Below are 25,800 nucleotides of genomic sequence, written 5' to 3'. Positions count from 1 at the left end.
TTCTTAGGGCTTATATCCTAATAGGTATGAAGAGATAATAAATAATATACCATGATAAATGAGGTATATTATAGAATAACTGCTACGGAAAAAACAAAACAAAACAAAGCATAAGTAGAAAAATGGAGAAAACTAAAGAGGATTGGGGATGGGGGCAGGTAGCAGTTTTGAACAGGGTGGGTATGGTAGGCAAACCCTTAATGGAGGCAAGGCATCTGGTTATCAGTTGATGAGGGACAATCTTCCTTGCAGAGGGATTAGCAGGTATGGAGGTCTTAAGGCAGGAGTGTGCCTGGCATGCTTAAGGCACAATAGGAGTGGAGTATGTGAGGGAGAAGAAGAAGAGAGGTGATCAGAGGGGCAGCAGCCAGATGGTGGAGGCCTTACACACCACTGCTAGGTGGTAGGAAGACAGCTTTGGCTTATAAGGCTTTCTAAAGAGGAGTAAGATAATAAGAGTTGCAAAAAGTCCAGTCTCTAAACTGAAACGTCTATTGTGTCTACGACGGCAGATTCTTAAACTTGTGATACAACAGTGTTTATCAACAAATGGCCATTAGGCATAGTTCATCTGTGATGCTGCTACCATGCTTGAATCTCTGAGAGAATGTTTTTTTCAAAAGGGCAGGGAGGGATGAGATTTTATAGAAAAACACTGTTTTGCAAACACCCAAAGTGTCTTTTTCTGCACTTGAACGAGCAAACCAATAAAAACCAACAAAACCACTTGGTCCACTCTGACCAAGCCCCCTGCTTTCAAAACAATGCATTTCAAAACTGCAAGAAACTTTAGAGATCAGCTAGCCCAAATTTCAATTTTCAGATGAGAAAACTGAAAACCCAAATGTTAAGTGACCAGTCTCAGTTCACAGAGCAAGTTTGGGGAGAGCTGGGACCATACAGTAGGAGGAGCGTAGGCTTTGCCCTTCCATCGGACTTGGGGTCAAGTACTGGCTGACCCACGCAGGCAGGTCACTCAACCTTTCTCTCACCTTTCTCAGTAGTCCCCGCCTCTTAGGGATGTGGTGAGAATTAAACAATGTGGCCTAGCAAAGTGATTTACTCAAAACCCAGAAGTTATTTCATCATCATTAAGGGAACCCAAGAATCCCGACTTCTGGTCCAGGGCACGCTCAGTAGCACCACTCTGCCTTAAATATCTTTCCTACTGAATAACAAAGCACGTGTTTTGTTTTAGGTCACAAAGCATCTTTAGCCTATTCCTGTATTTTAACATCTGTTTCTTTCCTTCATTTACTCCATGGATATTTACTAGGCACTCACCGCTACATGCCAGGTGCTGCTCCAGGTGCTGGCGGTCTAACCAAGAAGTCCCAGCAGTCAGGGAGCTTCTCTTCTAGAGGGGAAACACACCCATACTCATAGGGGGAGTTGCTGCGGCCCCCTCTAACTTCACAATCTATTGGGGTGAGCTGTCACTTATTACTACAGCGAAGAGCTGCCCTGGGGCTCAGTCTTCCAGGGTGGATGGTGGATGTCCACCATTAAACTGAGCATTCGTAACAATGCCCTGTGTGTCCCTGGTAAATACCTGTAGCACATTTTACTAATTTTGTAATGGATCATGGCTCAACTTCAAAAGTCTACAACAGGGGTGACTCAATCAGTTAAGTGGCCAACTTCAGCTCAGGTCATGTCCTCATGGCTCGAAGGCTCGTGAGTTTGAGTCCCACGTCTGGCTCTGTGCTGACAGCTCAGAGCCTGGAGCCTGCTTCAGATTCTGTGTCTCCCTCTCTCTCTGCCCCTCCCCTGCTCGCACTCTGTCTCTGTCTCTCTCTCTCTCAAAAATAAATAAATATTAAAAAAAAGAAGTCTACAACAAATAGTATTACTATACAGGAACGGTTCCATTTCACAGATATTGCTTTGGCACCTACTATATATTAGACCCTGTTTTAGGTTCTCAGGCTCTTTTCCTACCGAAAGAAATAAAGAAAACCTCTCTTCCTACTGAAGCTGCTCAGTCTAGTAGGGGAGATAGAGAGGCGGACATGTAAAGAGAGAAATGCAGTACAGCATAGTCTGAGCCAGTAAGGGTGGTATAGAGAACAGGAGAGTCCTGAGGGGTGTGGAAGTTGGTCAGGGAAAGATTCATAGAGGAGGCAGAGCCTGAGAAGTATTCTTCAGGGATTAACAGGAGGCAAAAAGGAGTTCTGTGAAAAAGGAACAAAAGTCTGGAGTCAGAGTTAGCTTTATGTGCATACATGCTGTATAGTCAAGCAGGGCCCCACACAAAGAAGGGCCCTATGCTTGGCTGTCACCATCTTGAAATTCCCAATAATTTAATAAAGAGCCCCACATTCTCATTTTGCACTGGGTCCAGCAATTATAGAGCAGCTCCTGCAAGAGGCTTGAATCAGCAGGACCAGGATGGGAAACTGCAAGGAGTTCCAAACCGCTGGTGCACAGGCTGTGGAGGGTAGGGAAAGGAGAGTCAAAAGAAGGGCCTGGAATGTTAGGCTAGATCACTACGGAGCTGTGCGTGATGAGGAGCAGAGATTTTATCCCCTAGGCCGGGAGTCAGCAAACTAACCACCAAATCTAGTCTGCCTCCTGTTTTCGTACTGCCTACAAACTCAGAATGGTTTTTACATTTTTAAATGGTTGGGAAGAAATCAAAAAGAGAACACTATCTTGTGTCATGTGAAAATTACAGGAAATTCAAGTTTCAGTGGCCATAAATCAGTCTATGTGGCTTTCCCACTACAACAGCAGAGTTGAGTAGGTTGAGCAGAGACTATACGGCCCATGAGGTCTAAAATATTTACTCTCTGGCCCTTTACAGAAAAAGTCTGCCAACTTCTGTGCTAGGTCAGCATTTCCCAAACTGCATTTTTCAAAAGATAGATTCCACAGTCAAGTACATTTGTAAAATGCTGGGTTGAATTAAAATTAAATAGGCATCTTTACTGACCCTCAAATATGCCCATGTGCGCCAGGACTCTCCAAGAGGGAGAGGAAGCAGGCAGATTGATTTGAGTGCTGAACCACTTTTCCAAGGGAATGCTGGAACTCAGTTTGGCAAACACTCCTTTAAGGCACAGGGAGCCCTCCAAAGGGTTTTCAGCAAGAAGATGATGCAATTTGATTTTTATTTGCTTCCTGGCCCATATGGCACACACAGAAAATAATCATTTTCACGGTCCACTGGGATGAAGGGAGAAGGCGGCTGCTCACAGCCATGTGTGGTTGGCAGCTTGGTTTCTCCAGGCTCTTCTGGCTGCTCTAAGGGCTGAGGGTCATCAGTGAGCTGAGGGAGGATGAGAAAGGGGCCTAGAAGGCCAAGCACAAGGCAAGAGGTGAGAACAGAAGTGCAGCAGTGGTGAGAAAGGGAAATGCGGACCCAGAAGATGCTTAGGAAGCCCATTTAGGAAGCCTGTCGAGGGCTCTCCCTGTGAAGGCAAAGAGGGCAGGGAATGGGCGGAGGGGGGGTGGGGGGGGTGGGGGGGTGGTGGGGAGACTGCCCTGAGGTCTCTGTCCAGCTAGAGTAACTGAGGCGGCCTTAGCATCACTGCCATGTCCAGGCGAAAAGCCTATTTCAACACAGAGCAATTAAACTGCTGGTCCTGTGAAGATCACTACACACCTGTCTTCCCCTTTCATTTTCTTAAATCAGGAATTCCAAGCCTGCCACCACACCCCCAGCCCTGCCCGAGGCAGAGTCGGCTACAGATGACTTCACATCAAAGGAAGGGGCACACCCTCTGTCTCCAGCACGGCTGCCTTTACACCCCAGTCACCCACTGAAAGACACCTTTACTAAACAATAGAGTCTCTGACGCAAAGCCCAGGGAGCTCCTGCACAAATGACAATAATTCCAAGGCTGCAGCATTAAAATATACATGTATACCATATATAATAATATATAACATATTTTTTTAATTGGGCAATGGTGCTTTTAAAATGACTCTGACTTTTTACTGCCATTGTTTCCTGAGTGCTGACACAGACCCCAGGGCTGATGAGCAGGGAGCACCTGCAGACAGGGTGGATAAAAGGACGGCAACAAAGACCTGTTTCTGACCGCTCGGAGGCGTGGGGACGGCCTCGGTGCTGGGAAATGACACCCGCAGATGGCACCTCCCAAGCACAGGTGTGCTGTGGGTGCACAGTCAAGGGCCAGGTGGCCTCGAAGGGAAGGCACAGAGCCACAAGGGAAGCAAAGAAGATGGGAATGGTGGGTGAAGCACTGTCTCTCCAGTCACTCCCCTGTAGACATGAACAGCTCAGGAAGGAGCAAGGCTCCCACGGTGAGCAACCAGGAGTTAAACGCCGCGGAGGCGGCATTCAGGCTTGATAGCAAGACATCTAGCAAACAACAGTACCGGCACACCAGCTCTACCACCCGTTTACAAGGAGAGACGCTGTTGCTCTCTAGGTCTGACCTCAACCCCTGACCCCGGACTCCAGATCCCATCCCCTCTCCTGCTGGCAGGGGCTTTGCTCCTGCAATTACCAATCCTTCTGGATCTAACTGGTCTAACTGGGGCCCTGGTGGGGGAACGGTTGAAAAGTTCCTCAGGTGATCCTAAGGTGCGGCTATAGCTGAGAAACTGAAGTCAGATGAGGTCTCTCCCTCACTTAAACCCTGCCCTGGCTCTTCAGTGCAAGCAGAGTAAAGTCTGGGCTGGTTTCCACAGCTTGGCCCTGCCGGGCTGTGGCCTCCGCTCCTTTCACGTTCCCATGGTTAACCACCTTCCCGCCACACTGGCCTTCCCAGCCTCCACCATCCGAGCCTCCCCCCCGTCTCGGGCCTCGCTGTCCCTCAGTACGGGCACCTCATCCACAGGTTTCTATAGACCTGCCTTTTTCTCCCTAGTCACGTTTCAACCCAGGGGTCACCTCCTCAAGCACATTCCTGTGCCACCTGAGCTACTCCCGCCATGACATTCTCCATCCTGTCATCTTGCGTATCTTCTTCATAGCCCTCGTCGGACCCAAATTATCTTATTTCTTTGTTTTCCTGTTTACTGTCTATCCCCCCTCACAAGCTCTTTGAAGGCAGGACCCTGTGAACCTAGAATGGTATCTGGCACTTAGAAGGGGTTCAATAAATATCTGATTGACTGACTGTTAGAAGGAAACAAATTGGGACATTGAGGTAAAGCAAGTTGCCTAATTATATATCCCGTGACAGCATCTGTTACCGTGTGACATGAGTGCCCTGGATTGCCTATTTCCCTTTCTTCATGACTTCTTCATGAGTCTCTTTGGCCATGTCAGGGATTACAGGGATCAGAGGGACCAGAACATGAGTAAAGTGGGCTGGGGAGACATAGGGAACTGCAGCCCATACCCCGGGCTAATGGGAGTGGATGGGTGCCACACGGAACAAAGGCCCAGGACTGCCAGATCTTCTAATTTTTTCATAAGAAGTCATAAATCTGGATGCTTCCATGAGATCTTCTACCTTTAAGTGTTGGTGACTCATTAAAAGAAAACCCTTGAATATCAAACAAGTAGGATCCTCAGGCAGTGACTTGTAACTTTTGGGATCCATCTTCAAATAATCTCCTCTCTGTGACTGTACACCTACCCCTACTCATCTTATTGATTGAAGGAGGGCCCGTTCTGCAGCCCCTAGTAAAGTGGTTTTCCAACTTTTTGGACTACATGCAGTAAAAATAAGTTCATAATATAAATTAAGTGTAATATATAATAAATTAATAATATGACCCTGAACACACATGTACGTGACCACAGTAAGGTCTCCTTGAAGCAATACTTGCCCTACGATCTGTGATGTGCCCTGATGTCTTCCATTCTATTCTATTTCATTTTTTTTTTTTCTCTCAATACTGGTGTGATGCTCTAGACTCATTGTCATCCCACTGAAGAGACATTTCCTGCAGAATCTGAAAAACTCTTAGTGTACTCTGGACAGGGGTTGATTCCAATGTTTGGGGCACACATTAGAGCTTGAGGTTTGTAGCACCTCTGCCTCCAGGTGTAGATACCTGCCAGCAATTCTGTGGGAAAGAACTGGAAAAGCCTCCAACTTTAGCTTACTTTGTCACATGGGATTGGAAAGGTATCTTCAAAGACCTAAGCCTAGGGCACATTGTATGAATCTTTAAATGTGCCTAATGAAACGAACAACTGTTTGAACTAATTTAAAAAATCACTTGTTTCCAATACAGGTGAACTCCTTCATTAGAAAACACTTAACCCTAATACTCTTTTCCTACCAAGTAACTTTTTTAGAAAAACTGTGATATTTAGGTACTCTTCATGAATGCTCAGAAAAATATATGAACAATGTTTCTTCACCAGCTTTTGCATAATATTAACTAAGTGTTACTGTAAAAATCCTGTGGGGTTTGAAAAAAAGTCCTGTAAAAATAACTTGTATGTGCAAATTCAAATCACCTGCCCACCCCCCAGTTTAAAGGATGTCACCCAGCCTTACACTCAGCGGGAGGAAGCGTCCTGTCAGGCAGAAGAGCCCCCTGGGAGGCCGCCCTGAATAAGCGCGCCCGGGCACTGCTTATTCTTCTCATCTTTGCAGCGTCCACTGGGGGTTTGGGAAAGGAAAAGCACAGGTCCTCCTCCGGGGCGGGAGATGCCGGAGCTTTCGGTCTCTGGAAAGAGATTTTTCAAATGATTGGCATGAGTTTCCGCGTCTCAAATAAGACCCCCACCCTGGCACTGGCACTGACACCTCCAGGGGGGCTTCCAGCTTCGCTTCACCCCGCCACTCAATTCTACACCTCACGGGCCATTTTATCTCACGTATGTGTATGTATAGCAACTTCCCATTGCTTTTGTCAAATATATTGTATTAAATCCTCTATCGGGCTTAGCATATTCGAAAAAAAAATTTATGCACGCTAGGAAACAGGTATCTGTATAAGAGACTGTAATATTGACACAGTATACTCAAAATGCTTTGTAAATTTTTGTGTTCCTGCCAGCTCAGAAAACAGTTACTTGGCACCCATACATGTCAAGAATTATGGGGAATATAAATACTGCCTTAACATATTTTGGACTCCAGAAAAGTATTTTTTTAAGAGTATAAATATCCTTGAATAATTTAGATTATAAAGTCATAAAACCTAAGAGCAAGAAGTTGTCTTGGACTTATGATATAAAAATGTTTTATTTTCTACCTCTCAGAATTCTATGCTGATACCCCTTGAAAAGGAATATTATGGGCAACATTCCAATTCCTTAAAGACTTTTAAAAGTACCAGCACAACGGGGCGCCTGGGTGGCTCAGTCAGTTGAGCGGCTGACGTGGGCTCAGGTCATGATGAGTTCAAGTCCCACACTGGGCTTGCTGCTGTCAACATGGAGCCTGCTTTGCATCTTCTGTCCCCTTCTCTCTCTGCCCCTCCCCTGCTCGTTCTCTCCCTCCCTCCCTCCCTCGCTCCCAAAAATAAATCAACCATTTAAAAATAAATAAATAGAAATACCAGCACCAAGCACTGTGCCACCCAGAGCACCCTGCGGTCCCACTTTCAGGTGGTGGTGCCCTCCAGCCCAGCGCCCAGCCCAGCGCCAGAACCTCACGTGGGCCTCAACTCCCACTTCTGGTGTGGCTTGGTGATCCACCCTGCCTCCCTCCAACCTTAACAAGATCATCTGCTTATGAACGAGCAATTTTATGGCAGCAGGTGCTTTTAGCTCTCTAACCAAAAACAACTGAGTTAGAGTTCCTGAAGCTACTTATGTAATATGTGAAATGAGTGATTCTCAATCTGGTAGGTTAATCAACAAATTTCTTAAAAATCCAGTGTGAAATTTAAGTCAGACAATTTGGAAAAATGAGTGAGGTTATCTATCATATATGGCACATAATTCCCAACACTCATTTTCTCGTATACATTAATAGAGCCTCGACATCTATATTAGACTTCTCCTTCCAATAAGTTGCTTCTTTCAACACTGATGATATTTTTCAAAATATTTTTTTTGTATCATTTCATTCATTTGCAATTAGAATCAACCCATAAGCCAGATAGAAAAATATTAGCTTCATGACTTTAGAGAAGTGTGTCCTCTCTAAAGGTAAATAAAGCGGCTTTAAATAAAGAAGGTAAATAAACCTTCTCTAAAGGTAAATAAAATAATCAGCCTAATATAGGGGAAGAGTAAATGACTCTGAGATCAAACCCAAACTGGAGTGCAGTCGATTTACTAGTAGTGGAGTGAACTTGGGCAGGCCATTCCTTTCTCTGAACTTGCCCAGCTACCAAATGGAGATAGGAGGCCTCTTCTTTCAGGGACGCTGACATACATACAATTCCCTCTATGGAAACTCAAGAAATGAAGCTCCCTTCCCTATGTAAGTTGCTCACCCTTTATTAACCAGATTTGGTTCCAAGTTACTTTTAAGTCTCAAAAGTCAAGGCCCTAGCCTCTGACACAACTTGGCTGGAAAAAGAGATTTTGAATTCAGAGGGGTCTCTTCTGAAGGGGCAACACTCATTTGTCTGTATAAATTATGCTATATTTACGTAATAGTCCCTTTACTGTTTAGTCTAATTGTTACAAAATATTCATAAGAATGCCACTTAGGTCATGAAACTAATAGTAACAAAAAAAGCAAAAACTATAATATAGGAAAATAAGAGCTTTATGAAAGGTGAAGTATATAAGGATAATGTTAATATTGAATGTAGATAGGAGGTTTTCTTATCTCAGAATGCCAGTGCTCTGCAGGTACCCTGAATCTGAAACAAAGATTGAGAAGTCTGCCAATTAATAATAATGTAAATAAAGTAGATGACTTCTTTGATAGATGCCCTAACAGTTATAAATGTTTTGGGTACTAAGTAAAAGATCTTATAAAAAGGGAAAATATGCAAAGCTAATTTTTATCCAAAGGAAAATAACTCAATTATCTCTGCATGGCAAGATAAATCCCTTTAACTGCCCGTTGATAAAAGATATCATTTTCCTAGTGCAAAATTAGTCATTGTATAGTGAAAAATGAGTCCCATTTGACTATTGTCCTTAACTAAAATCATGTACCCCATTTAAACATATACCTCACTGGACTACTTAAAGTATAAGTAATACATGTAAGTGTTTTTAGTTCTTCAAGGGAAAACCACTGAACAAGACATCAATTTCTATCCTGCCAGGTTCTACAAAATGTTCTTCCACTTTGTAGAGCAAACTGGCTTTTATGAAGCAAAACAGTAAAAGAACTTTTTTTCTTATAAGATTCACTTTATTTTAGAATTTCAGAGAACAATGTAAGTAAGTTGAAATTTTCACTTGAGAACCTCACCTCAGTCACTTTGTGTGTCATGACACTAACCAGTGACGTGAATATAATCAAGGACACTGATAAAGTCAGATTTTAAGCTCTGTTCTGGCTGTTCAAACTGCTAGAGTTTGTTGAAGAAAAAAAGAATTTTCATAGAATAACCCAATCGAAAAAGACAGAATTCCTAGAACATTTAAGGAATCTGCCTGGCCTTGACTTTTCTCCCAGTATTGTGGGCCTTGACCAATTTTTGGCACGGCTCCTCTGGACCACCAGATGGAAAGGCAGGGTCTCCCCTATTCTACAGGAAGGGGAATCTGCCATATCCCACCTCAGGAAGTTGCTATGATTTAATTTGCAGAGCAACAAAACACACACACACACACACACACACACACACACACACACACACACAAGACCTCTTGGAAGTTAGAAAGCAAATATTAAAAATTCCTGGAAATGAAGAAGGGTGTTTTTGCCCTCTCTGCTTCAGCAGGAACATCCATCTTTTTCCCCTTGGACACCAATACTTCCAGTTCTCAAGCCTTCACATTCGGATGGGGACTCAAACCACTGGCTACCTGCTACCCTCTCCCCCCAGCCCACCCCTCCCAGTTTTTCAGGCCTTTAGGCTTTGAGTGGAATTAGGCCACTGGCTTTCCTGGGCCTCCAGCTTGCAGACAGCAGACCGAGGGGGACTTCTCAGGCTCCTTAATCATGTGAACCAATCCCTCAAAATAAATCTCTTTCTATATATCTATCTGTGTCTGTCTGTCTGTCTGTCTGTCTATCTATCTATCTATCTATCTATCTACTGGTCTTTTTCTCTGGAAAACTCCGAGTCTTGATACAATTGTAGATAAATTATACCTCGGTAAAGCTGTTAAAACAATTCCTTCAAGCCTATAACCCTTGGATGTGGTAACTGTATGTGCACCTCTATTACTATGATTTTCTCCACAGGTACGCTGGGCTCCTCTGTCACTCTCAGCATGTGATTCACTGTTGTAATGTTCCCATTCAGAAATGGTGACAGAAAGAACATTGCTTTGACATTCTCATTCTCATTCTTTTTCTTACCCTGGATCTCTCCTATCCCCAAGGTATATATGGGATTCCAAGTCCATTCTTTTTTTTTTGTTTAATTTTTTTTTTAACGTTTATTTTTGAGACAGAGAGAGAGCATGAACGGGGGAGGGGGCAGAGAGAGAGGGAGACACAGAATCTGAAACAGGCTCCAGGCTCTGAGCCATCAGCACAGAGCCCGATGCAGGGCTGGAACTCATGGACCGTGAGATCATGACCTGAGCCGAAGTCGGACGCCCAACCGACTGAGCCACCCAGGCGCCCCCCAAGTCCTTTCTTTTAAAAATAAACCACATTGTTTTCCTTGTCAAATAATTGGAGCATGGTTCCTATAAAATATTTTAAAAATAGCTCAAGTTAATCTATGCTGTGATTAATCAAGACAATATTCACCCTAGGGAGGCAGTTTCTGGGATGCTGGTAATGATCTATTTTTCCTTTCTGAATGCTGGTTACAGAGTATGTTGAGTCTGTGTAAATTTATCAAGCTGCACTCATGATCTGTGTCTTTTTAGTGTGGCAATAAAAAGTTTAATAAAAAAACACTTGGGGTTTAAACAACTAGACTTTGTAAGTTTAGGAAACACAAGAGAATTCAGTTTTGACAATAATAATGATGAAAGACAAAACTTCCTATTTATGCACAGGCCCACATCTCTTTTCCTACTTTATACAATCCAAAGTAAGAGAGCAGCTGTTCCTGTATAAATATAAATCTGAACACCAGCTATAACCAGGGGAGCAGAATGAAAGCAGCCATAACAACCACCACCCAGCAGCCCCACATGTCGAGTTGTCGTGGGAACGTGGGGCGCTGCTACAAAAGAAAACAGGGGTACCAGGGCATACTGATATAGCAAGTAGGTATACATGTTTACTTCCTGTCTTATAGGATTACAGGTGCTAATGGGCAGTCAAGGCCTGGGTGGTCAGGAGCCAGAGTGCCCCTGAGTAGAGACAGTCCACCACCTGCAGGAGGATGGGCAGTGGGAGGAGCACAGGCCAGATCCGGGGGGAGGGGTGGGGTGGGGGGGTAGAAACAGGGAGAAGGGAAACATTTACGCTCAAAGAAGTAGAGCTGATTTGTTAAATGTAGGAGCTGGAATGGGTTGCTTTCTTGGTCCCTCTTCCTCGACTGACTGATAGTCAAGGCATCATTAAAAGCCAAACTAGCCTGAGAAAGGAACCTAGAGCCAGAAAGTACTGAGGTTCTGTTGGTTAGGTATTCACAGATTCCTTCCACAAGTGAGCCCCTTATCTGTGAGCTACCCCAGCCCCAGCCTCCAGCTGCCTCCTTTTTCCCCACTCCTTCCTCCTCCATTCCTACTTCCCCACTTTGCCAGGATAGTAGTCCCCAGAGTAGAGGTTCTCTCAGGGGTGAGATGGAAAAGAGGAAAGAAGGTGGAGGGGCAATAGCATAAGTTCACTTTTAGGATTTTTTTGACTGGGGGCTCCAAACTTTAATTATGTTTAAAATGAAATATACTTAAGACCCTCACATAGTCTGCTATAACAAAAAGATTTCAAACTAAAAGAGCTATTTTACTTGACATGGGGACTTCTGAGTCCACTTTTACTTTGTACATAGCACCTAGACATTCTGCAGTAAAGAAATATAGTGACCCTAAACTTATAATGAAATTATAATGACCCTAAACAGAGGCAAATGTCCATATTATCTTTGTCTAACATCTAATCCTGCAGTCTAAAGACTGTACCAGTGTAACAAGGACCAGGTTAACTCTACAACTAGAAATTTTTAGAAAACAATAGGCCTATTGAGTGAATCACCCACAACTACAGAATGTTAAAAACAATTCATAGGAGTCCAATGACAGAATCATAAAATAGAGAGCCACTTTACGATAAGGTGGACCCACTGGGCTGCCAAACAGGGGTTCCCTCTTGTTGTAGCTGGCCCAGAACCCAAGTGGTCTCCAAGACTGTAAGTGTAAGAAACTACATATAAATAAATGGCTGGCAAAAGTATTTATTGCATATCGGCTCATGCTTACTATTTTGGAACCCTATTTTTGCCATCTGCAATATAAGAAGAAGCATAAGAATATAAGATACATTTTGAGACAGTTGGGGTCATTTGGACATGGACTGTGCATTAAATGATACTACCGAGTAATGTTAATTTTCTGAGCTGTGATGATAATGTGGTGGTGATGTAGGAGACTGTCCTTGTTCACATGACATGCAAATTAAACTTTTATGGATGAAGTCTTAAAAGATCTGCAACTTGCTTTCAAATAGTTCAGCAAAAAAACCCACAAATAGTTCATCAAAAACAAACACACACACACAAATATGCATACATGCATAGTAATAAAAATCGAGAAGCAGGGGCACCTGGGTGGTTCAGCTGGTTGAGCCTCCAACTCCCGATTTCGGCCCAGGTCATGATCTCAAGGTTCATGAGTTTGAGCCCCACATTGGTCTCCACGCTGATAGCACAGAGCCTGCTTGGGATTCTCTCTCTCCCTCTCTCTGCCTCTCCCCTATTCATTCTCTCTCAAAAATAAATAAAACTTTAGAAAAAATTGAAAAGTAGCTTGACTAACACCCCAATTCCATGAAAGTCTAAAGGACTGGTATCACCAGGTACTTATGCAGCAGGGCTATAAGGGGAGGTGACTGAAATAAGGACGAGTGGGTAAAAATCTGTGTAACTCCTTCCCTCCCAGTTCCATGAAGTCAGGCCACATGGATGGGAGATTTGTTCTGTAGAGAAGGTAAAACAGAGGGTCTCTTCATCAGGCTAATCATACAGAGTTGAGTGTCACAGCAGGCATTGGTGGTATAGTGCTAAGCATAGCTGCCTTCCAGAGTTGAGTGTCAGGGTACTTATTATAAACATAGATATTAATTGAATATTTACCTACTGAATGGTAGACATTCCTAACTTCATCCTCCAGCTGGTTCTTATAAGTTAGCAACCAGCTTTTATCCTGTAGGCAAGAGCTTGGAAGATATTCTGAGATACTTCCAATAAACTAGCCACAGAAAATTCCTAAAGTTACCGCCACTGGGGCTTTCACAAACAACACAGCCCAGCTAAACTTCCCTGATATGAGTAGGTATCACCTACCGGTTGATCAACCCATTCCACATGCTTCTACTTCCAAATAAGAGCAGCCAAACAAGCAGCATGAGCTATCAGGGGAGAGCCTCTGATATGAAAAACAGAGAGCAAAATAAACATAAAAATGCAACAGAGACACAGAGGGAAAACCATGTAAAGACACAGGGAGAAGATGGCCATCTACAAGCCAAGGAGAAAGGCCTCAGTAGAAATCAGCCCTACTGCCACCTTGATCTTGGACTTCTAATCTTCAGAACTGTGAGAAAATAAATTTCTCTTGTTTAAGATGCATGCGCACACACAAACAGCAAAAATTTTAAAGGGAGAAGGAAACAATTCAAAAACCAAAATTATCACTAATATACTCAGACAAGATGATACAACCATGAAACACAAGAACACTATATACATGTATATATATATATATGTATACGTATATGTATATGTATGTGTGTGTTTGTGTGTGTGTGTATACACACACATACATATATATATATATATATATATGTATATATACACATACATACATATATACATATGAAAAGATAACCGGGGCACTTGGGTGGCTCAGTCAGGTAAACTTCCAACTTCAGCTCAGGTCATGATCTCGTAGTTTGTGAGTTCGAGCCCCACATTAGGCTCTGTGCTGACAGCTCAGAGCCTGGACCCCGCGTTGGTTTCTGAGTCTCCCTCTCTCTCTGCCCCTCCCCCCACTCATGTTCTGGCTCTCTCTCTCAAAAATGAATAAACATTAAAAATTTTTTTTTAAAAAAAGAAAAAACTTAAGAGTGGGGAAAAGCTTCTGGAAAATTAAAAATAAATATCTTTAAAATATGATAGCAGAAATGAAAAGAACTCAACAAAAGGATTAGAAGATAAAGTCTCTTCCAAAAAGAGAAGGGAAATAAAAATTTAAAAAAAGAAAAGAAAATTAAAGTACAAGTCCAGGGAATCCTATATTGGAATAATAAATTCCAGAAAGAGCAAACAGAACAAAAAAGAGGGGAAGAGACACCAAAATAATTTAAGGACCTTTCCCAGAGTTGAAGGGCATGAGATTCCATTGAGAATACCCATCATGACATAGGTCCATTGTCATGGAATTTCAGAACACTGGAAACAAAGAGAAAAATCTTACAAACTTCTAGAGAGCAAAAACAGCCATCAAGATCTCAAATAATGTACTTCCCATACACTCTTTCTCTAGAAGCTACTGGAGCAAGTATTCCAAAAGCAAATCAAGACAGAGAAAAATCTGGGATACAGAAAACAAGAAAGCTATCACAAGAAGGAGAGCTACATGTGTGCCAGGTGCCCAGGGTAAATGGTCTGAGAGAAAGTGGGGAAAGTTCTCCAAAGAGATTAATCAATAAAATACCTTACGTACCTGGATATATGAAGGAGATTTAGATCTTGGAGAAGAGTTTAGGGTTGAAATGGTAATAATACAAAACTAAAAAAGCAAGGCAATTATTAATACCAGGGAAAACAAAAAGTGGTACAGGGAAGGAGAAGTAATCATCAATAGTTCAAGGCTCAGTTATAAACAGGGTTTATATAATCATAGAGAAAAGAGATTAACCAAAATTATGATGTATCTATATTGAGAGTAGCAGTGGGGACAGAAAAGATGAATGTGTTGTAATGATGTGTGGGAGGACAGACAAGAGTTAAATCCTCATCTTCCTTAGTGAGAAGTCATTAGATAATTCCTCAATCTCATAAGCCAGAGAGGAGCAAGACACTGTTATTTAAAATTTTGGATGTATATACCAAAAGAATGTGCTAAAAGAGTTTAAAGTGAGAACCAATGGGAAGGATAAAATGAAGAATAAGAGGACAGGAGACCACTGGAATGTTTTGGGTAACAAATCTTTGAAACTTTATGTACATATACATATAATTTATTTGTATACATAACTATTAAAAATAATATACATGCATAACTTTAAAAAACCCCCAAAATTGTGAAAAACAAAAAAATGTTGCAAAACATTCTGTTTGCCAGGTCACTGTATATTTCTAAATTCTTCTTTATTATGAAATTATAGATAAATAATAGAAGTGTTTCATTAGACATGAAATATATTTGAAAAAAAAATAAATTGCTTTCATATTAAATTATTAGTATACTTAGGTCTACGTGATCCTTTTCTTAGCATATATAGGTACTGATTCCAAGTATTTTGGGCCAATTCCATTTCACAGCACTTAAATATAAAGTACTCACAAGCTCTAGTGGACTGAGACGAGCACTGGAGATAGGCCTGGAATCAGATGACTCAAAACTGGATGCATGGAGGCTAGCAGAGGAGATGGAACAGAAATATTAGTTTGTGAAGAATCATTTATTTCTAGTATATGTTAGTTAACTTTAGCCCAAAACAAGTAAAAGCATTTAATGCATAAGCCTTGAGGAAGAAACAATTTAAAAAAATCACAGTACTTAGAACATTTTATTAGTAAGTCTTTTCATTACTTTTAGGGGGATTACAAGTTACCGAATAAGGAAGAGAAGAAATGTATACAGTGATTTTTTAAAAAAGCTTTGTTCATATTGCTTTACAGATTTGCTATGACAACCACTATTTACCATTTTAAACCAAAGCAACTTCTGGGACCTGAGGTCTGGACTTAATATTTAGGAATCTTGAATAGATACAAGAGGTGCAATTAGCAGACATCCAACTTTAGAAAGCAACTATCCATAACTAGAATTAAGGGAAAATGTCATCTGGTAGCTTACATATCCAAGTGAACAGGCAAGAGAAATGTCATTACCTAAAGGAGGAAGGAGGTCTATTTTCTGGTGTTCTTGAAGATGCAGGCCCAAATAGCTTTCTTTGGTCTTCCCGTGGTGTAAATGGTCGTTGGGTCCTAACTGTTCTTAATGCATTTCGTGCTTCACTTATGATCTCTGCGCTGGTCTTCTGCTTGGACATAGAAGGTCGATAAAATGGATCCAGCTTTTCTAACTTTTTATCATTTGGAGATAGCATCTTTCCTTTTAAAATAAAATGTTCTTCAGGTAGACACCCCACTCTGCAAACATATGGTACAAAATATTAACTGTTTTCATCCAGGACTTTAGAAAGGAGTGCTTACAAGAACAGACACTCAGATCAATGGAATAGAATAGAGAACCCAGAAATGGACCCACAGACGTATGGGAACTAATCTTTGACAAAGCAGGAAAGAATATCCAATGGAATAAAGACAGTCTCTTCAGCAAGTGGTGCTGGGAAAACTGGACAGCAACATGCAGAAGAATGAACCTGGACCACTTTCTTACACCATACACAAAAATAAACTCAAAATGGATGAAAGACCTCAATGTAAGACAGGAAGCCATCAAAATCCTAGAGAAGAAAGCAGGCAAAAACCTCTTTGATCTTGCCCGCAGCAATTTCTTACTCAACACGTCTCCAGCGGCAAGGGAAACAAAATCAAAAATGAACTATTGGAACCTCATCAAAATAAAAAGCTTCTGCACAGCGAAGGAAACAATCAGCAAAACTAAAAGGCAACTGATGGGGCGCCTGGGTGGCGCAGTCGGTTAAGCGTCCGACTTCAGCCAGGTCACGATCTCGCGGTCCGTGAGTTCGAGCCCCGCGTCAGGCTCTGGGCTGATGGCTCAGAGCCTGGAGCCTGTTTCCGATTCTGTCTCTCCCTCTCTCTCTGCCCCTCCCCCGTTCATGCTCTGTCTCTCTCTATCCCCAAAAAAATAAACGTTGAAAAAAAAAATTAAAAAAAAAATAAAAAAATAAAAGGCAACTGACAGAATGGGAGAAGATATTTGCAAATGACATATCAGATAAAGGGTTAGTATCCAAAATCTACAAAGAACTTATCAAACTCAACACCCAAAAAACAAATAATCCAGTGAAGAAATGGGCAAAAGACACAAATAGACACTTCTCCAAAGAAGATATCCAGATGGCCAACCAACACATGAAAAAATGCTCAACATCACTCATCATCAGGGAAATACAAATCAAAATCACAATGAGATACCACCTGACACCTGTCAGAATGGCTAACATTAACAACTCAGGCAACAACAGATGTTGGCAAGGATGCGGAGAAAGAGGATCTCTTTTGCATTGTTGGTGGGAATGCAAGCTGCTGCAGCCATTCTGGAAAACAGTATGGAGGTTCCTCAGAAAACTAAAAATAGAACTACCCTACAACTCAGCAACTGCACTACTAGGCATTTATCCAAGGGATACAGGTGTGCTGTTTTGAAGGGACACATGCACCCCCATGTTTACAGCAGCACTATTAACAATAGCCAAAGTATGGAAAGAGCCCAAATGTCCATCGATGGGTGAATGGATAAAGAAGTGGTATATATATACAATGGAGTATTACTCGGCAATCAAAAAGAATGAAACCTTGCCATTTGCAACTACGTGGATGGAACTAGAGGGTATTATGCTAAGTGAAATTAGTCAGTCAGAGAAAGACAAAAATCCTATGACTTCACTCATATGAGGACTTTAAGAGACAAAACAGATGAACATAAGGGAAGGGAAACAAAAATAATATAAAAACAGGGAGGGGGACAAAACAAGAGACTCATAAATATGGAGAACAAACTGAGGGTTGCTGGAGGGGATGTGAGAGGGGGCATGGACTAAATGGGTAAGGGGCACTAAGGAATCTACTCCTGAAATCATTGTTTCACTATATACTAACTAATTTGGATGTAAATTTTAAAAAATAAAGTTAAAATATAAGAAAAAAAGAAAGAAAGGAGTACTTAAACTCATCCACACATGCTTAAGCCATTCCTCTATAACTAAACTAGAAAAAGTCACAAACATTTTTTAATTAAAAATCTACCAGACAGTTACAGTTACAAGATCAGGGTGGAAAAAAAGCTTTCAACAATATAGGTTGATGTGCACAGTTATGCCTATGGGAATATACTTACTCGAGGGAAATGATGTTCAAGGAAGAGAGTCAAGATGAAAGCTAAACCTGGAGAGAAAGACAATAGATCGTGAAAGAAGACAGACTAGGAAGAGAAAATCATCTCATATTCTCTAATATGTTAAAACAACAACAACAACAACACTGGGGGGATCTGTTAAAATTTTAACTAAAGTTTCCTTTCCCCCCCACTGTCCTCCACACAAATTGCTAGTATAAGGTTAGATTTAGGCAGATGAGTCCTATTTCCAAGCTATATTTGCTTTTCTAAATGTAGTTTGTAAACTCAGGTTAAGTTTCTGCCCCACCTTTGCCCATGATGTATTTGAATGAATTGATTCAAGTCCCCTTCAATTTGAGATAGTGTCTTAGATGAATAAATGCTAAATATCAATATCAAATATCCTTTTCCAGGCTCACTCTCTCAGTTAAGGAGTTAAAGTCATGTCCAAGGGCAATGAGAATGCAGATCCTTCTTTTTTTTTTTTTTTTTTTTTTTTTTTTAAGTAGGCTCCATGCCCAGCATGGAGCCCAACACGGGGCTTGAACCCAAGACCCTGAGATCAAGACCTGAGCTGAGATTAAGATTTGGATGCTTGGGGTGTCTGGGTGCCTCAGTCGGTTAAGCATCTGACTCCAGCTCACGTCATGATCTCACAGCTCATGAGTTTGAGCCCTGTGTCAGGCTCTGTGCTAACAGCTGGGGACTGGAGCCTGCTTCAGATTCTGTGAGTTGGATGCTTAACTGACTGAGCCACCCAGACACCCTGAGAATGCAGATCCTTCTTAAATGCTGATGTGTCCCCATGGAGGTCTGGTTAACATGGCAAGACACCTCTACAGCTCTAAACTTTAAAAAGGGATTTTAAAAACATAACTCTAATTAGTATATGGTAATAGGTGTTCATTAAAAAAAAAAACAGTAACAACTCAGATGTCCTGAAAATGTTATATCTCTAAGGAGAAAGAGGACTGGAAATTATTCCTATATTTCAGTGCCCAATTTTAGAATAACTTCTGCAAAAAAGAAAAAAATTTTTGTGACATATGCCCAAGGAAACTAAAAAGACTTCATTTCCATAAGTAGAGTCAACAGATGATTCCTTAGACAAGTAAAGAGGATTTACTATATTATGATTGTATACATTAAGTTGTTATATAACAACAGACAACAAGAACATGTGTTTCATTCTACCCAGGCCCTACCCTAAAAGTTTTTGAGGAAAAGAGCATGATGAAAACCACAAACAATATGCCATTCCTTTCATATGGAAAGGCCCAGTGAGGTAAAACAGTAAAAAATTACTTTCAGCAGTCATATTCTAGGAATTTTTGATCTAGGATTTTGAATTTAAGCAAAGTCTCCAAAATCATGTAGATTAATACAAATAACAAAAACTATGACAGGCCAGGGGCGCCTGGATGGCTCAGTCAGTTGAGCATCCAACTCTTGATTTGGGCTCAGGTCATGATCCCAGGGTCATATGATTGAGCCCCACATGGGGCTCTGCCCTGATGGCACAGATCCTGCTTGGGATTCACACTCTTTCTCCATCTGCCCCTCCCCCACTCATGCTCACTCTCTCTCTTAAATAAAAAAAGTTTAAAAATAAAACACAAAAAACTGACAGGCCAAGTACATTTTGCTTCTAATGCTTCTGATATGATTGCCTGTTTCTTTTTAAAATATTCAATGTTAATTATTAAAAATATGTATAAAGTGTTTTTTAATTTTTTAAATGTTTATTTATTTTTGAGAGACAGAAAGACAGAGCATGAGCAGGGGAGGGGCAGAGAGAGACAGCGACAGAATCCAAAGCAGGCCCCAGGCTCTGAGATGTCAGCACAGAGCCCGACGCGGGGCTCGAACCCACAAGTCATGAGATCATGACCTGAGCCAAAGTCGGATGCTTATCTGATTGAGCCACCCAGGCACCGCTAAAGTGTTTTTTATAGAGCCATATATACATGTTTCCCCTGCTATCGAAAAGTAGAGCATTCCTATGAAAATTCTGGTAAGCCGAAATGGCGTAATTCCCCACTTTCTGCCACCGTATTCCCCACCGTATTCCCCACTTTCTGCCAGTTTGCTTTTACAAAAGACCTACATTAATAACCTGTTTTCACTCACCAGTAGAAATCTGAAGAGGATTTTCACTTTTACAAAGAAAGCCCTAATGCAGGTCTTGCATAAAAGCAAAGTGATATAACATGAATCTTCAGAAGTAGGACATACCTGTATTCTTTCTGGATGCAAAATAATATAAATTCAGTCCCATCACATCTAATTCAAGTGGCCATATCACTTTTTAAAAGGCCCACTGCAGTAAAGAAAGTATACCACTCAGTGAGAAGTTCTATATAATGAACAGGTGTCCCCCAGAGCCCAAATCAGGTTTGTGATTCCTTTGGCCCCACATAGCACTAATAAGTCTAGCAATATCAAAGGTAATCTGGCAAACAATAAAGATTAGAGAAAGTGCTTTGGATGAGTGATAATGGACCATCATTCCTGACTGAGGTTTTGTATTTTAGTTTGCATGGAAAACTATATTCTTTCATGGAGTAAGGAAGCAGGAATATTTACTCAGGTCAAATGCTAACAATTTTGTACTTTATTTGGGCACACAGGAATTTAAATTGATTAAATATTGGAGGAAATAATATAGATAATGGGCTTAAAAATATGTTTGTACAAAAATTTTACCACTAATTCTAACACAACTTTCTCTCTCCCTCTTCCTTTCTCCTCCTCCCAAACCTTAACAGTTACATTGTGAGAAGCAGTTTCAATAATGTAAGATCTACACAGTTAATCTATTATTATATTAATGTTAATATGTCATTAAATCAAATATGGAAATGTTCAGTGATATAAGTGAACTGAGTTAGAAGTTTGTTTTGGGGGGGTAGGGAAGTATTTTTTTTCTTTATATTTGTTAAATTACAAATTCTTATCAAAGAGGATTTTTGCCAACTTCAACAATCACTCAGAGTTTGAAAGCTTGTCTGTTTATAGTAAAGTACACCTGAACTAGAAGACAATAGTATCACAGAAATTTTAACTTTATAAAAATTCTCCTAACAATTGGAACAAATCCATTCAGTTAGTATGGATTAAATACCAAGCACTATGCTAAACAGTCTCGAGTACATCCTCTCAGTTAATCCCTACAGCAGTTCTGTGAGGGAGGGAGTCTTAGACAATAGTACAAAAGCTATGACATATGCCGAGAGATGATATTCAAACTGTTACTCATGAGATGGGGTGGGAGGAGCAGGGCAGTCAGAGGCCCTGGGGCTACAGCTATTTATGCACCAATATAGAGACATGCCAATATTTTCACATCAGGAGCAGCTTTCTTGGAGTGTACAAGTTAAATGTCAGCCTTGCTTCCAAATAATCTTAATACAATGTAGAAACTATGGGGTCAATGAAAAAAACTGAGATAACTCCCATGTTATTACAAAAAAAGGAAGGGATTTCTGACTGGGAGAAGGTGTCAGGGAGACTTCCTGGAGGAGCTGGTCCTTGAGCTGGGTTCTGAAAAATGCTGAATTTGAAGCATGCGGCAATGGCTGATATCAGGGCTGCAGTAGAGAAGGAATTTCCAGGAAAGTCAATGGGTGAGCCAAGGCAGAGTGCCAAGAACATATGGAGTGTGTGCTGGACAAGAATGAGCTCTGGAAATATAAACTGGAGTTGGACCAGAGAGAGAATGGAATAGCAGGTCAAGAAAATAAATAAAATCTGCTGAGCAAATTAATTAATAGATTTTGAGGCATGTTGTGATCCGGCAGGGGTGGGTAGGACGAAAAGGAAAAAGACTAGAAGGGACAAAATCAGGTAGTTCTTGTGTAATCAGCCAACTAACTCTTAGAGGTCCTCAAGGAAGCATTCCTGGACATGCCTCTCCCCCTCCTCCAGCCTCAGTTAGGTGTTCCTCCTCCATACTCTGCAAGGTCACTGGTTGGCCTCTAGCAGTACACCCTCCCACTGTGCTCCTGGTGTTGCCTCACCAGACTCTGAGCCACAATTCTTTATGTGAGGCACAGCTGAAGGTGTGGAGGTCAACACTCGTAGAATCGCTGAACTCCATATTCAAATATAGATCTAAGAAATATCCAGCTGAAGGCAATATGGCTTCTTTCATTGGAGACATTTGTTACAATGGGTTAGAAAGGCATATGGGACTTTATCTCAAATGGTATCTGATTCTTGAGCCATGTGGTGATATGAGATCAAATTCAGTCGCCTCTTCCTTCCTTGCCTTTACTTCAAGTTGCCTGGCATGGAGTAAGACTTGATCAACGGGGTGATCTGTGAATGCAGCATGGAAAGCCTGAGATAAAGGAGTAAAGGCAAAACAAAGGGAAGAAGAGAGATGAGAATAAGTGAGGGACAACAAGAACAGAAGAACTAATAGGATTTGGTGTCGGAGAGGACAGGAAGGAGCCAGAGGTGACACTTTATGCAAACCTGAAGGGGTGGGATCAGAGGGCAAGGGGATCTTTTTTAAAAGAAAACAGGAGTAGACTTTGAAGGGAAAGAAGAAAAAGGTTGCGTTCTGTCTTGCATCATTGTCCTGAGTTTACGACGTCCATAGGATCCCTAGAGGATGAACACCACCAGCAGTAGGACACTTGAAGCTGGAGACCTTCATTTTTAACAAAACATTTCTCACTCATTGGGGGAACATTTCAGAGTCATTATTTGTAAAAATTCATAGTTCATTATAAAGACCTGTCTTTACCTTTGCTGCCAGTAGTCACCTGAACCAGAGCCTTCTTGCTAAACGCAGCACTGCACTATCAAGATGTCGGCGACAAGAGAAAGGCTGACCATCTCCACCCCTCTATTCCTTGCAAATCAAATGCAGATCATCCTCAATTTCTAATAGAGTGACATCCTGAAAAACCCGTCGTGAGTTGAAAATATCATTAAGTTGAAAATTCATTCAATACACTTAACCTACTGAACATCATAGGACAGCACAGCCTAAACATGCTCAGGAATACTTACATTAGCCCCCAGTTGGGCAAAATGGTCTAGCACAAAGCCTATTTTAGAATGAGTGTTGAAGGGCTCATGTAATTTATTGAATACTATGCTGAAAATAAAAACCAGAGTGGCAGTATGAGTACAGGATGGTTGTATCAATCATTTACCCTCATGATTTCATGGCTGGCTGGAGGGCTACCGCTGGCTGCCACTACCCAGCATCACAAGAGAGTATCGTAGAACATAGTGCAAGCCCGGGAAAAGATCAAAATTCAAAGCATGGTTTCTACTGAATATATATTGCTCTCACACCGTTGTAAAGCTGAAATTTTTTGAGTTGAACCACTGTGAGTCAGGGCCATCTGTACTCAAGACCCTTTCCATGATTTTGAAATACTTTTCTGTTGATCTGAGCACCCAGAGGGGTAGTGGTTAAAGTGCAGTGCTGGAACAGGGGCCCAAATACTCTCTGGCAATTCACAGCTAGGTGACCTTGGCAAGGATTGTAATGACTCTAAGCTTCCTTTTCCTCATCTGTAAAACGACGATGGTGACAATAATTGATTGCCTCATAGGATTGTTCTGATAACGAAATGACATAATTCATGTAAAGTGCTTTAGCATGGTGCCTGGCCCTTAAGGAAGAGTTAACTACTACCCAGGCACTATATCATAAAAGGATACAATAAGAATTCTCCCATGAATAAAAAAAAAAAATGCATTTAAAATAAGAAATGGCAAAATGAAAGTAAATGATGTTTCTTCAGTGTTTCCAAAAATTTCACAAGTTCAAGTTTAAATGAGGAGTGTTTTTTTATGAAAAGGGAGAATTTTTAATAGGTATTTTATCGAATATCAGGTAGGCCAAATCAACAACTAATCAGTTTTGTAGACTCACAAAATAGGATACAAACAGAGTGCTACTTGCTTTTCTACCAAGTTAAAACAATTCTAGGGATGGAAGGCCTGCTGTGATAGTCGTGGGAACTGATAATAAGAGGCATTATATGTACATACGATATAGTTTACTGTATATTGTTACACACACCTTTTTTTATTTATTGGGGCCCTCCTTATCTGTTGCCTAAAAGGGTACAATCTGTGTGACGGTGGCGAGGTCGCTGTCTAGACAAAGCCCCTTGGTTTACCACTCTGGCATCCAACAAGTATTTCCAAGCTTCTGTTAAGCGCCATGCACTTAGCTAAATGAGCAGTGTACAGAAGAAATAAGGACAGCCGCGAACCGACCCCGAGAGCATACACAGGGCCTCTCTCCCCACATTGGGGGCAGAAAGGCGGACCAGGGCAGGAGAGGTCCCCGGTGAACCCACGAGGGACGCCTCACCTCCCGTGCGGACAGCAGCTTCCCCACTCCCGGCAATGCCCCCTCCTCCACGGGTTCAGGCCAGGGTACAGCGTGGTCACCCTGCCTGCCAGCCCACCCTCCTCCCGGCCCGCTAGCCCGCCCGCTCCACTAGGCCTGCCAGCGTCTCCATGGTAACCGTACACAAACTACCTACCCGGGGCGCCTGGGCCGCCTGCCTGCTGAGCCAGGTCGCTGCTGGGCGGGCGGAACGGGACAGGAAATGAACTGGGAGTGGGCGCAGGGAAGGGGGCTTCCGGCCAGCCCCGAAGTCCCTGTGATTAGCGCTGGTGACATTAACAGCTGCGGAGGTTCAGCTCATCCTCGAGCTCTCCCGAGGCAGCGTCTGCCGCGAAGGCGCGGGCAGGGTGGGGCGGGGCGGGGCGGGGCCCGGAGAGGCAAGACTGGGAGGTCTCCCGGCGTCGCTCGGCCACTGGGCCTGCGCGGGTCACCCACAACACCCCACCCCCCACCACCACCGCCCCCGCCCTTCCCCGCGCATGCGTAGAAATGCTGAGGCTCTGGCGGGTCAGTGCGTTGGCGGGAGGATCCTGGGCGAGAGCTGCGAGCCGTAGTGCGCTGCATCGCCCTGGAAGACGGGTGGCGAGGAGTTACCTTTTAAATTAGCAGCTTAGGAACCACATTTGTTGAGACCCTACGAGAACTCAGCACCACTATTAAGTAACAATATGCAGGATGGCAGCTTAGTGCTTTAGGGTTAAGAGTCAGGGTATACTCATTCAAGTTGCAGGGCTGTATAGACTTGAACTAGTTGCTTAACCTCTCAGTTTCCTCATGTGTAAAATGAAAGGAATTAGGAGTACCTACCTAGGTCTTGTGGCTGTGGCAAGACTGAATGAGAAAATAGATACAAAGCGCTATGCACGTAGCAAGGAATGAATGTTGAACTGTTAGCTATTTTTAAGCCCTTGCATGGGTGCAGCGCTTTAGAGTTTACAAAGGGTGTTTTACTGTATATTTTCTTTTGAAGCGTCCCTGCCACTCTGACCTAGCAAGCCTGGTGTCCCCATTCACAGGAGACAAAATAGGGTTCCAGGGTGTAGTGAGTGACAGTGATAGA

At 42.1% G+C, this 25,800-nt stretch overlaps 1 protein-coding gene across 3 annotated transcripts in view; it reads right to left on the bottom strand.

The window, feature by feature from the left end:
- ARMC2 (armadillo repeat containing 2) overlaps window positions 1-25,086 on the bottom strand; it is a 106,598-nt gene extending 81,512 nt beyond the window's left edge. The window contains exons 1-6 of one of the 3 annotated variants that reach the window (XM_047860157.1): window positions 24,877-24,970; window positions 23,109-23,264; window positions 18,356-18,402; window positions 16,201-16,461; window positions 15,650-15,722; window positions 6,432-6,603 (exon numbers count right to left, since the gene is read on the bottom strand). In XM_047860157.1, the coding sequence (XP_047716113.1) occupies window positions 6,432-6,603; window positions 15,650-15,722; window positions 16,201-16,418 (463 nt within the window). In that variant the 5' untranslated portion in view covers window positions 16,419-16,461; window positions 18,356-18,402; window positions 23,109-23,264; window positions 24,877-24,970. Of the gene's footprint in view, window positions 1-6,431; window positions 6,604-15,649; window positions 15,723-16,200; window positions 16,462-18,355; window positions 18,403-23,108; window positions 23,265-24,876 lie in introns of all 3 variants that reach the window. The other 2 variants (XM_047860156.1, XM_047860155.1) reach the window with 2 other exon arrangements.
- Window positions 25,087-25,800: the final 714 nt, after the last annotated feature.

This window comes from Prionailurus viverrinus, chromosome B2, assembly GCF_022837055.1.
Source record: "Prionailurus viverrinus isolate Anna chromosome B2, UM_Priviv_1.0, whole genome shotgun sequence".
Lineage (NCBI taxonomy): Eukaryota > Metazoa > Chordata > Mammalia > Carnivora > Felidae > Prionailurus > Prionailurus viverrinus.
The sequence above is the reverse complement of the archived record's forward strand: the minus strand, read 5'-3'. Positions and strand labels throughout refer to the sequence as shown.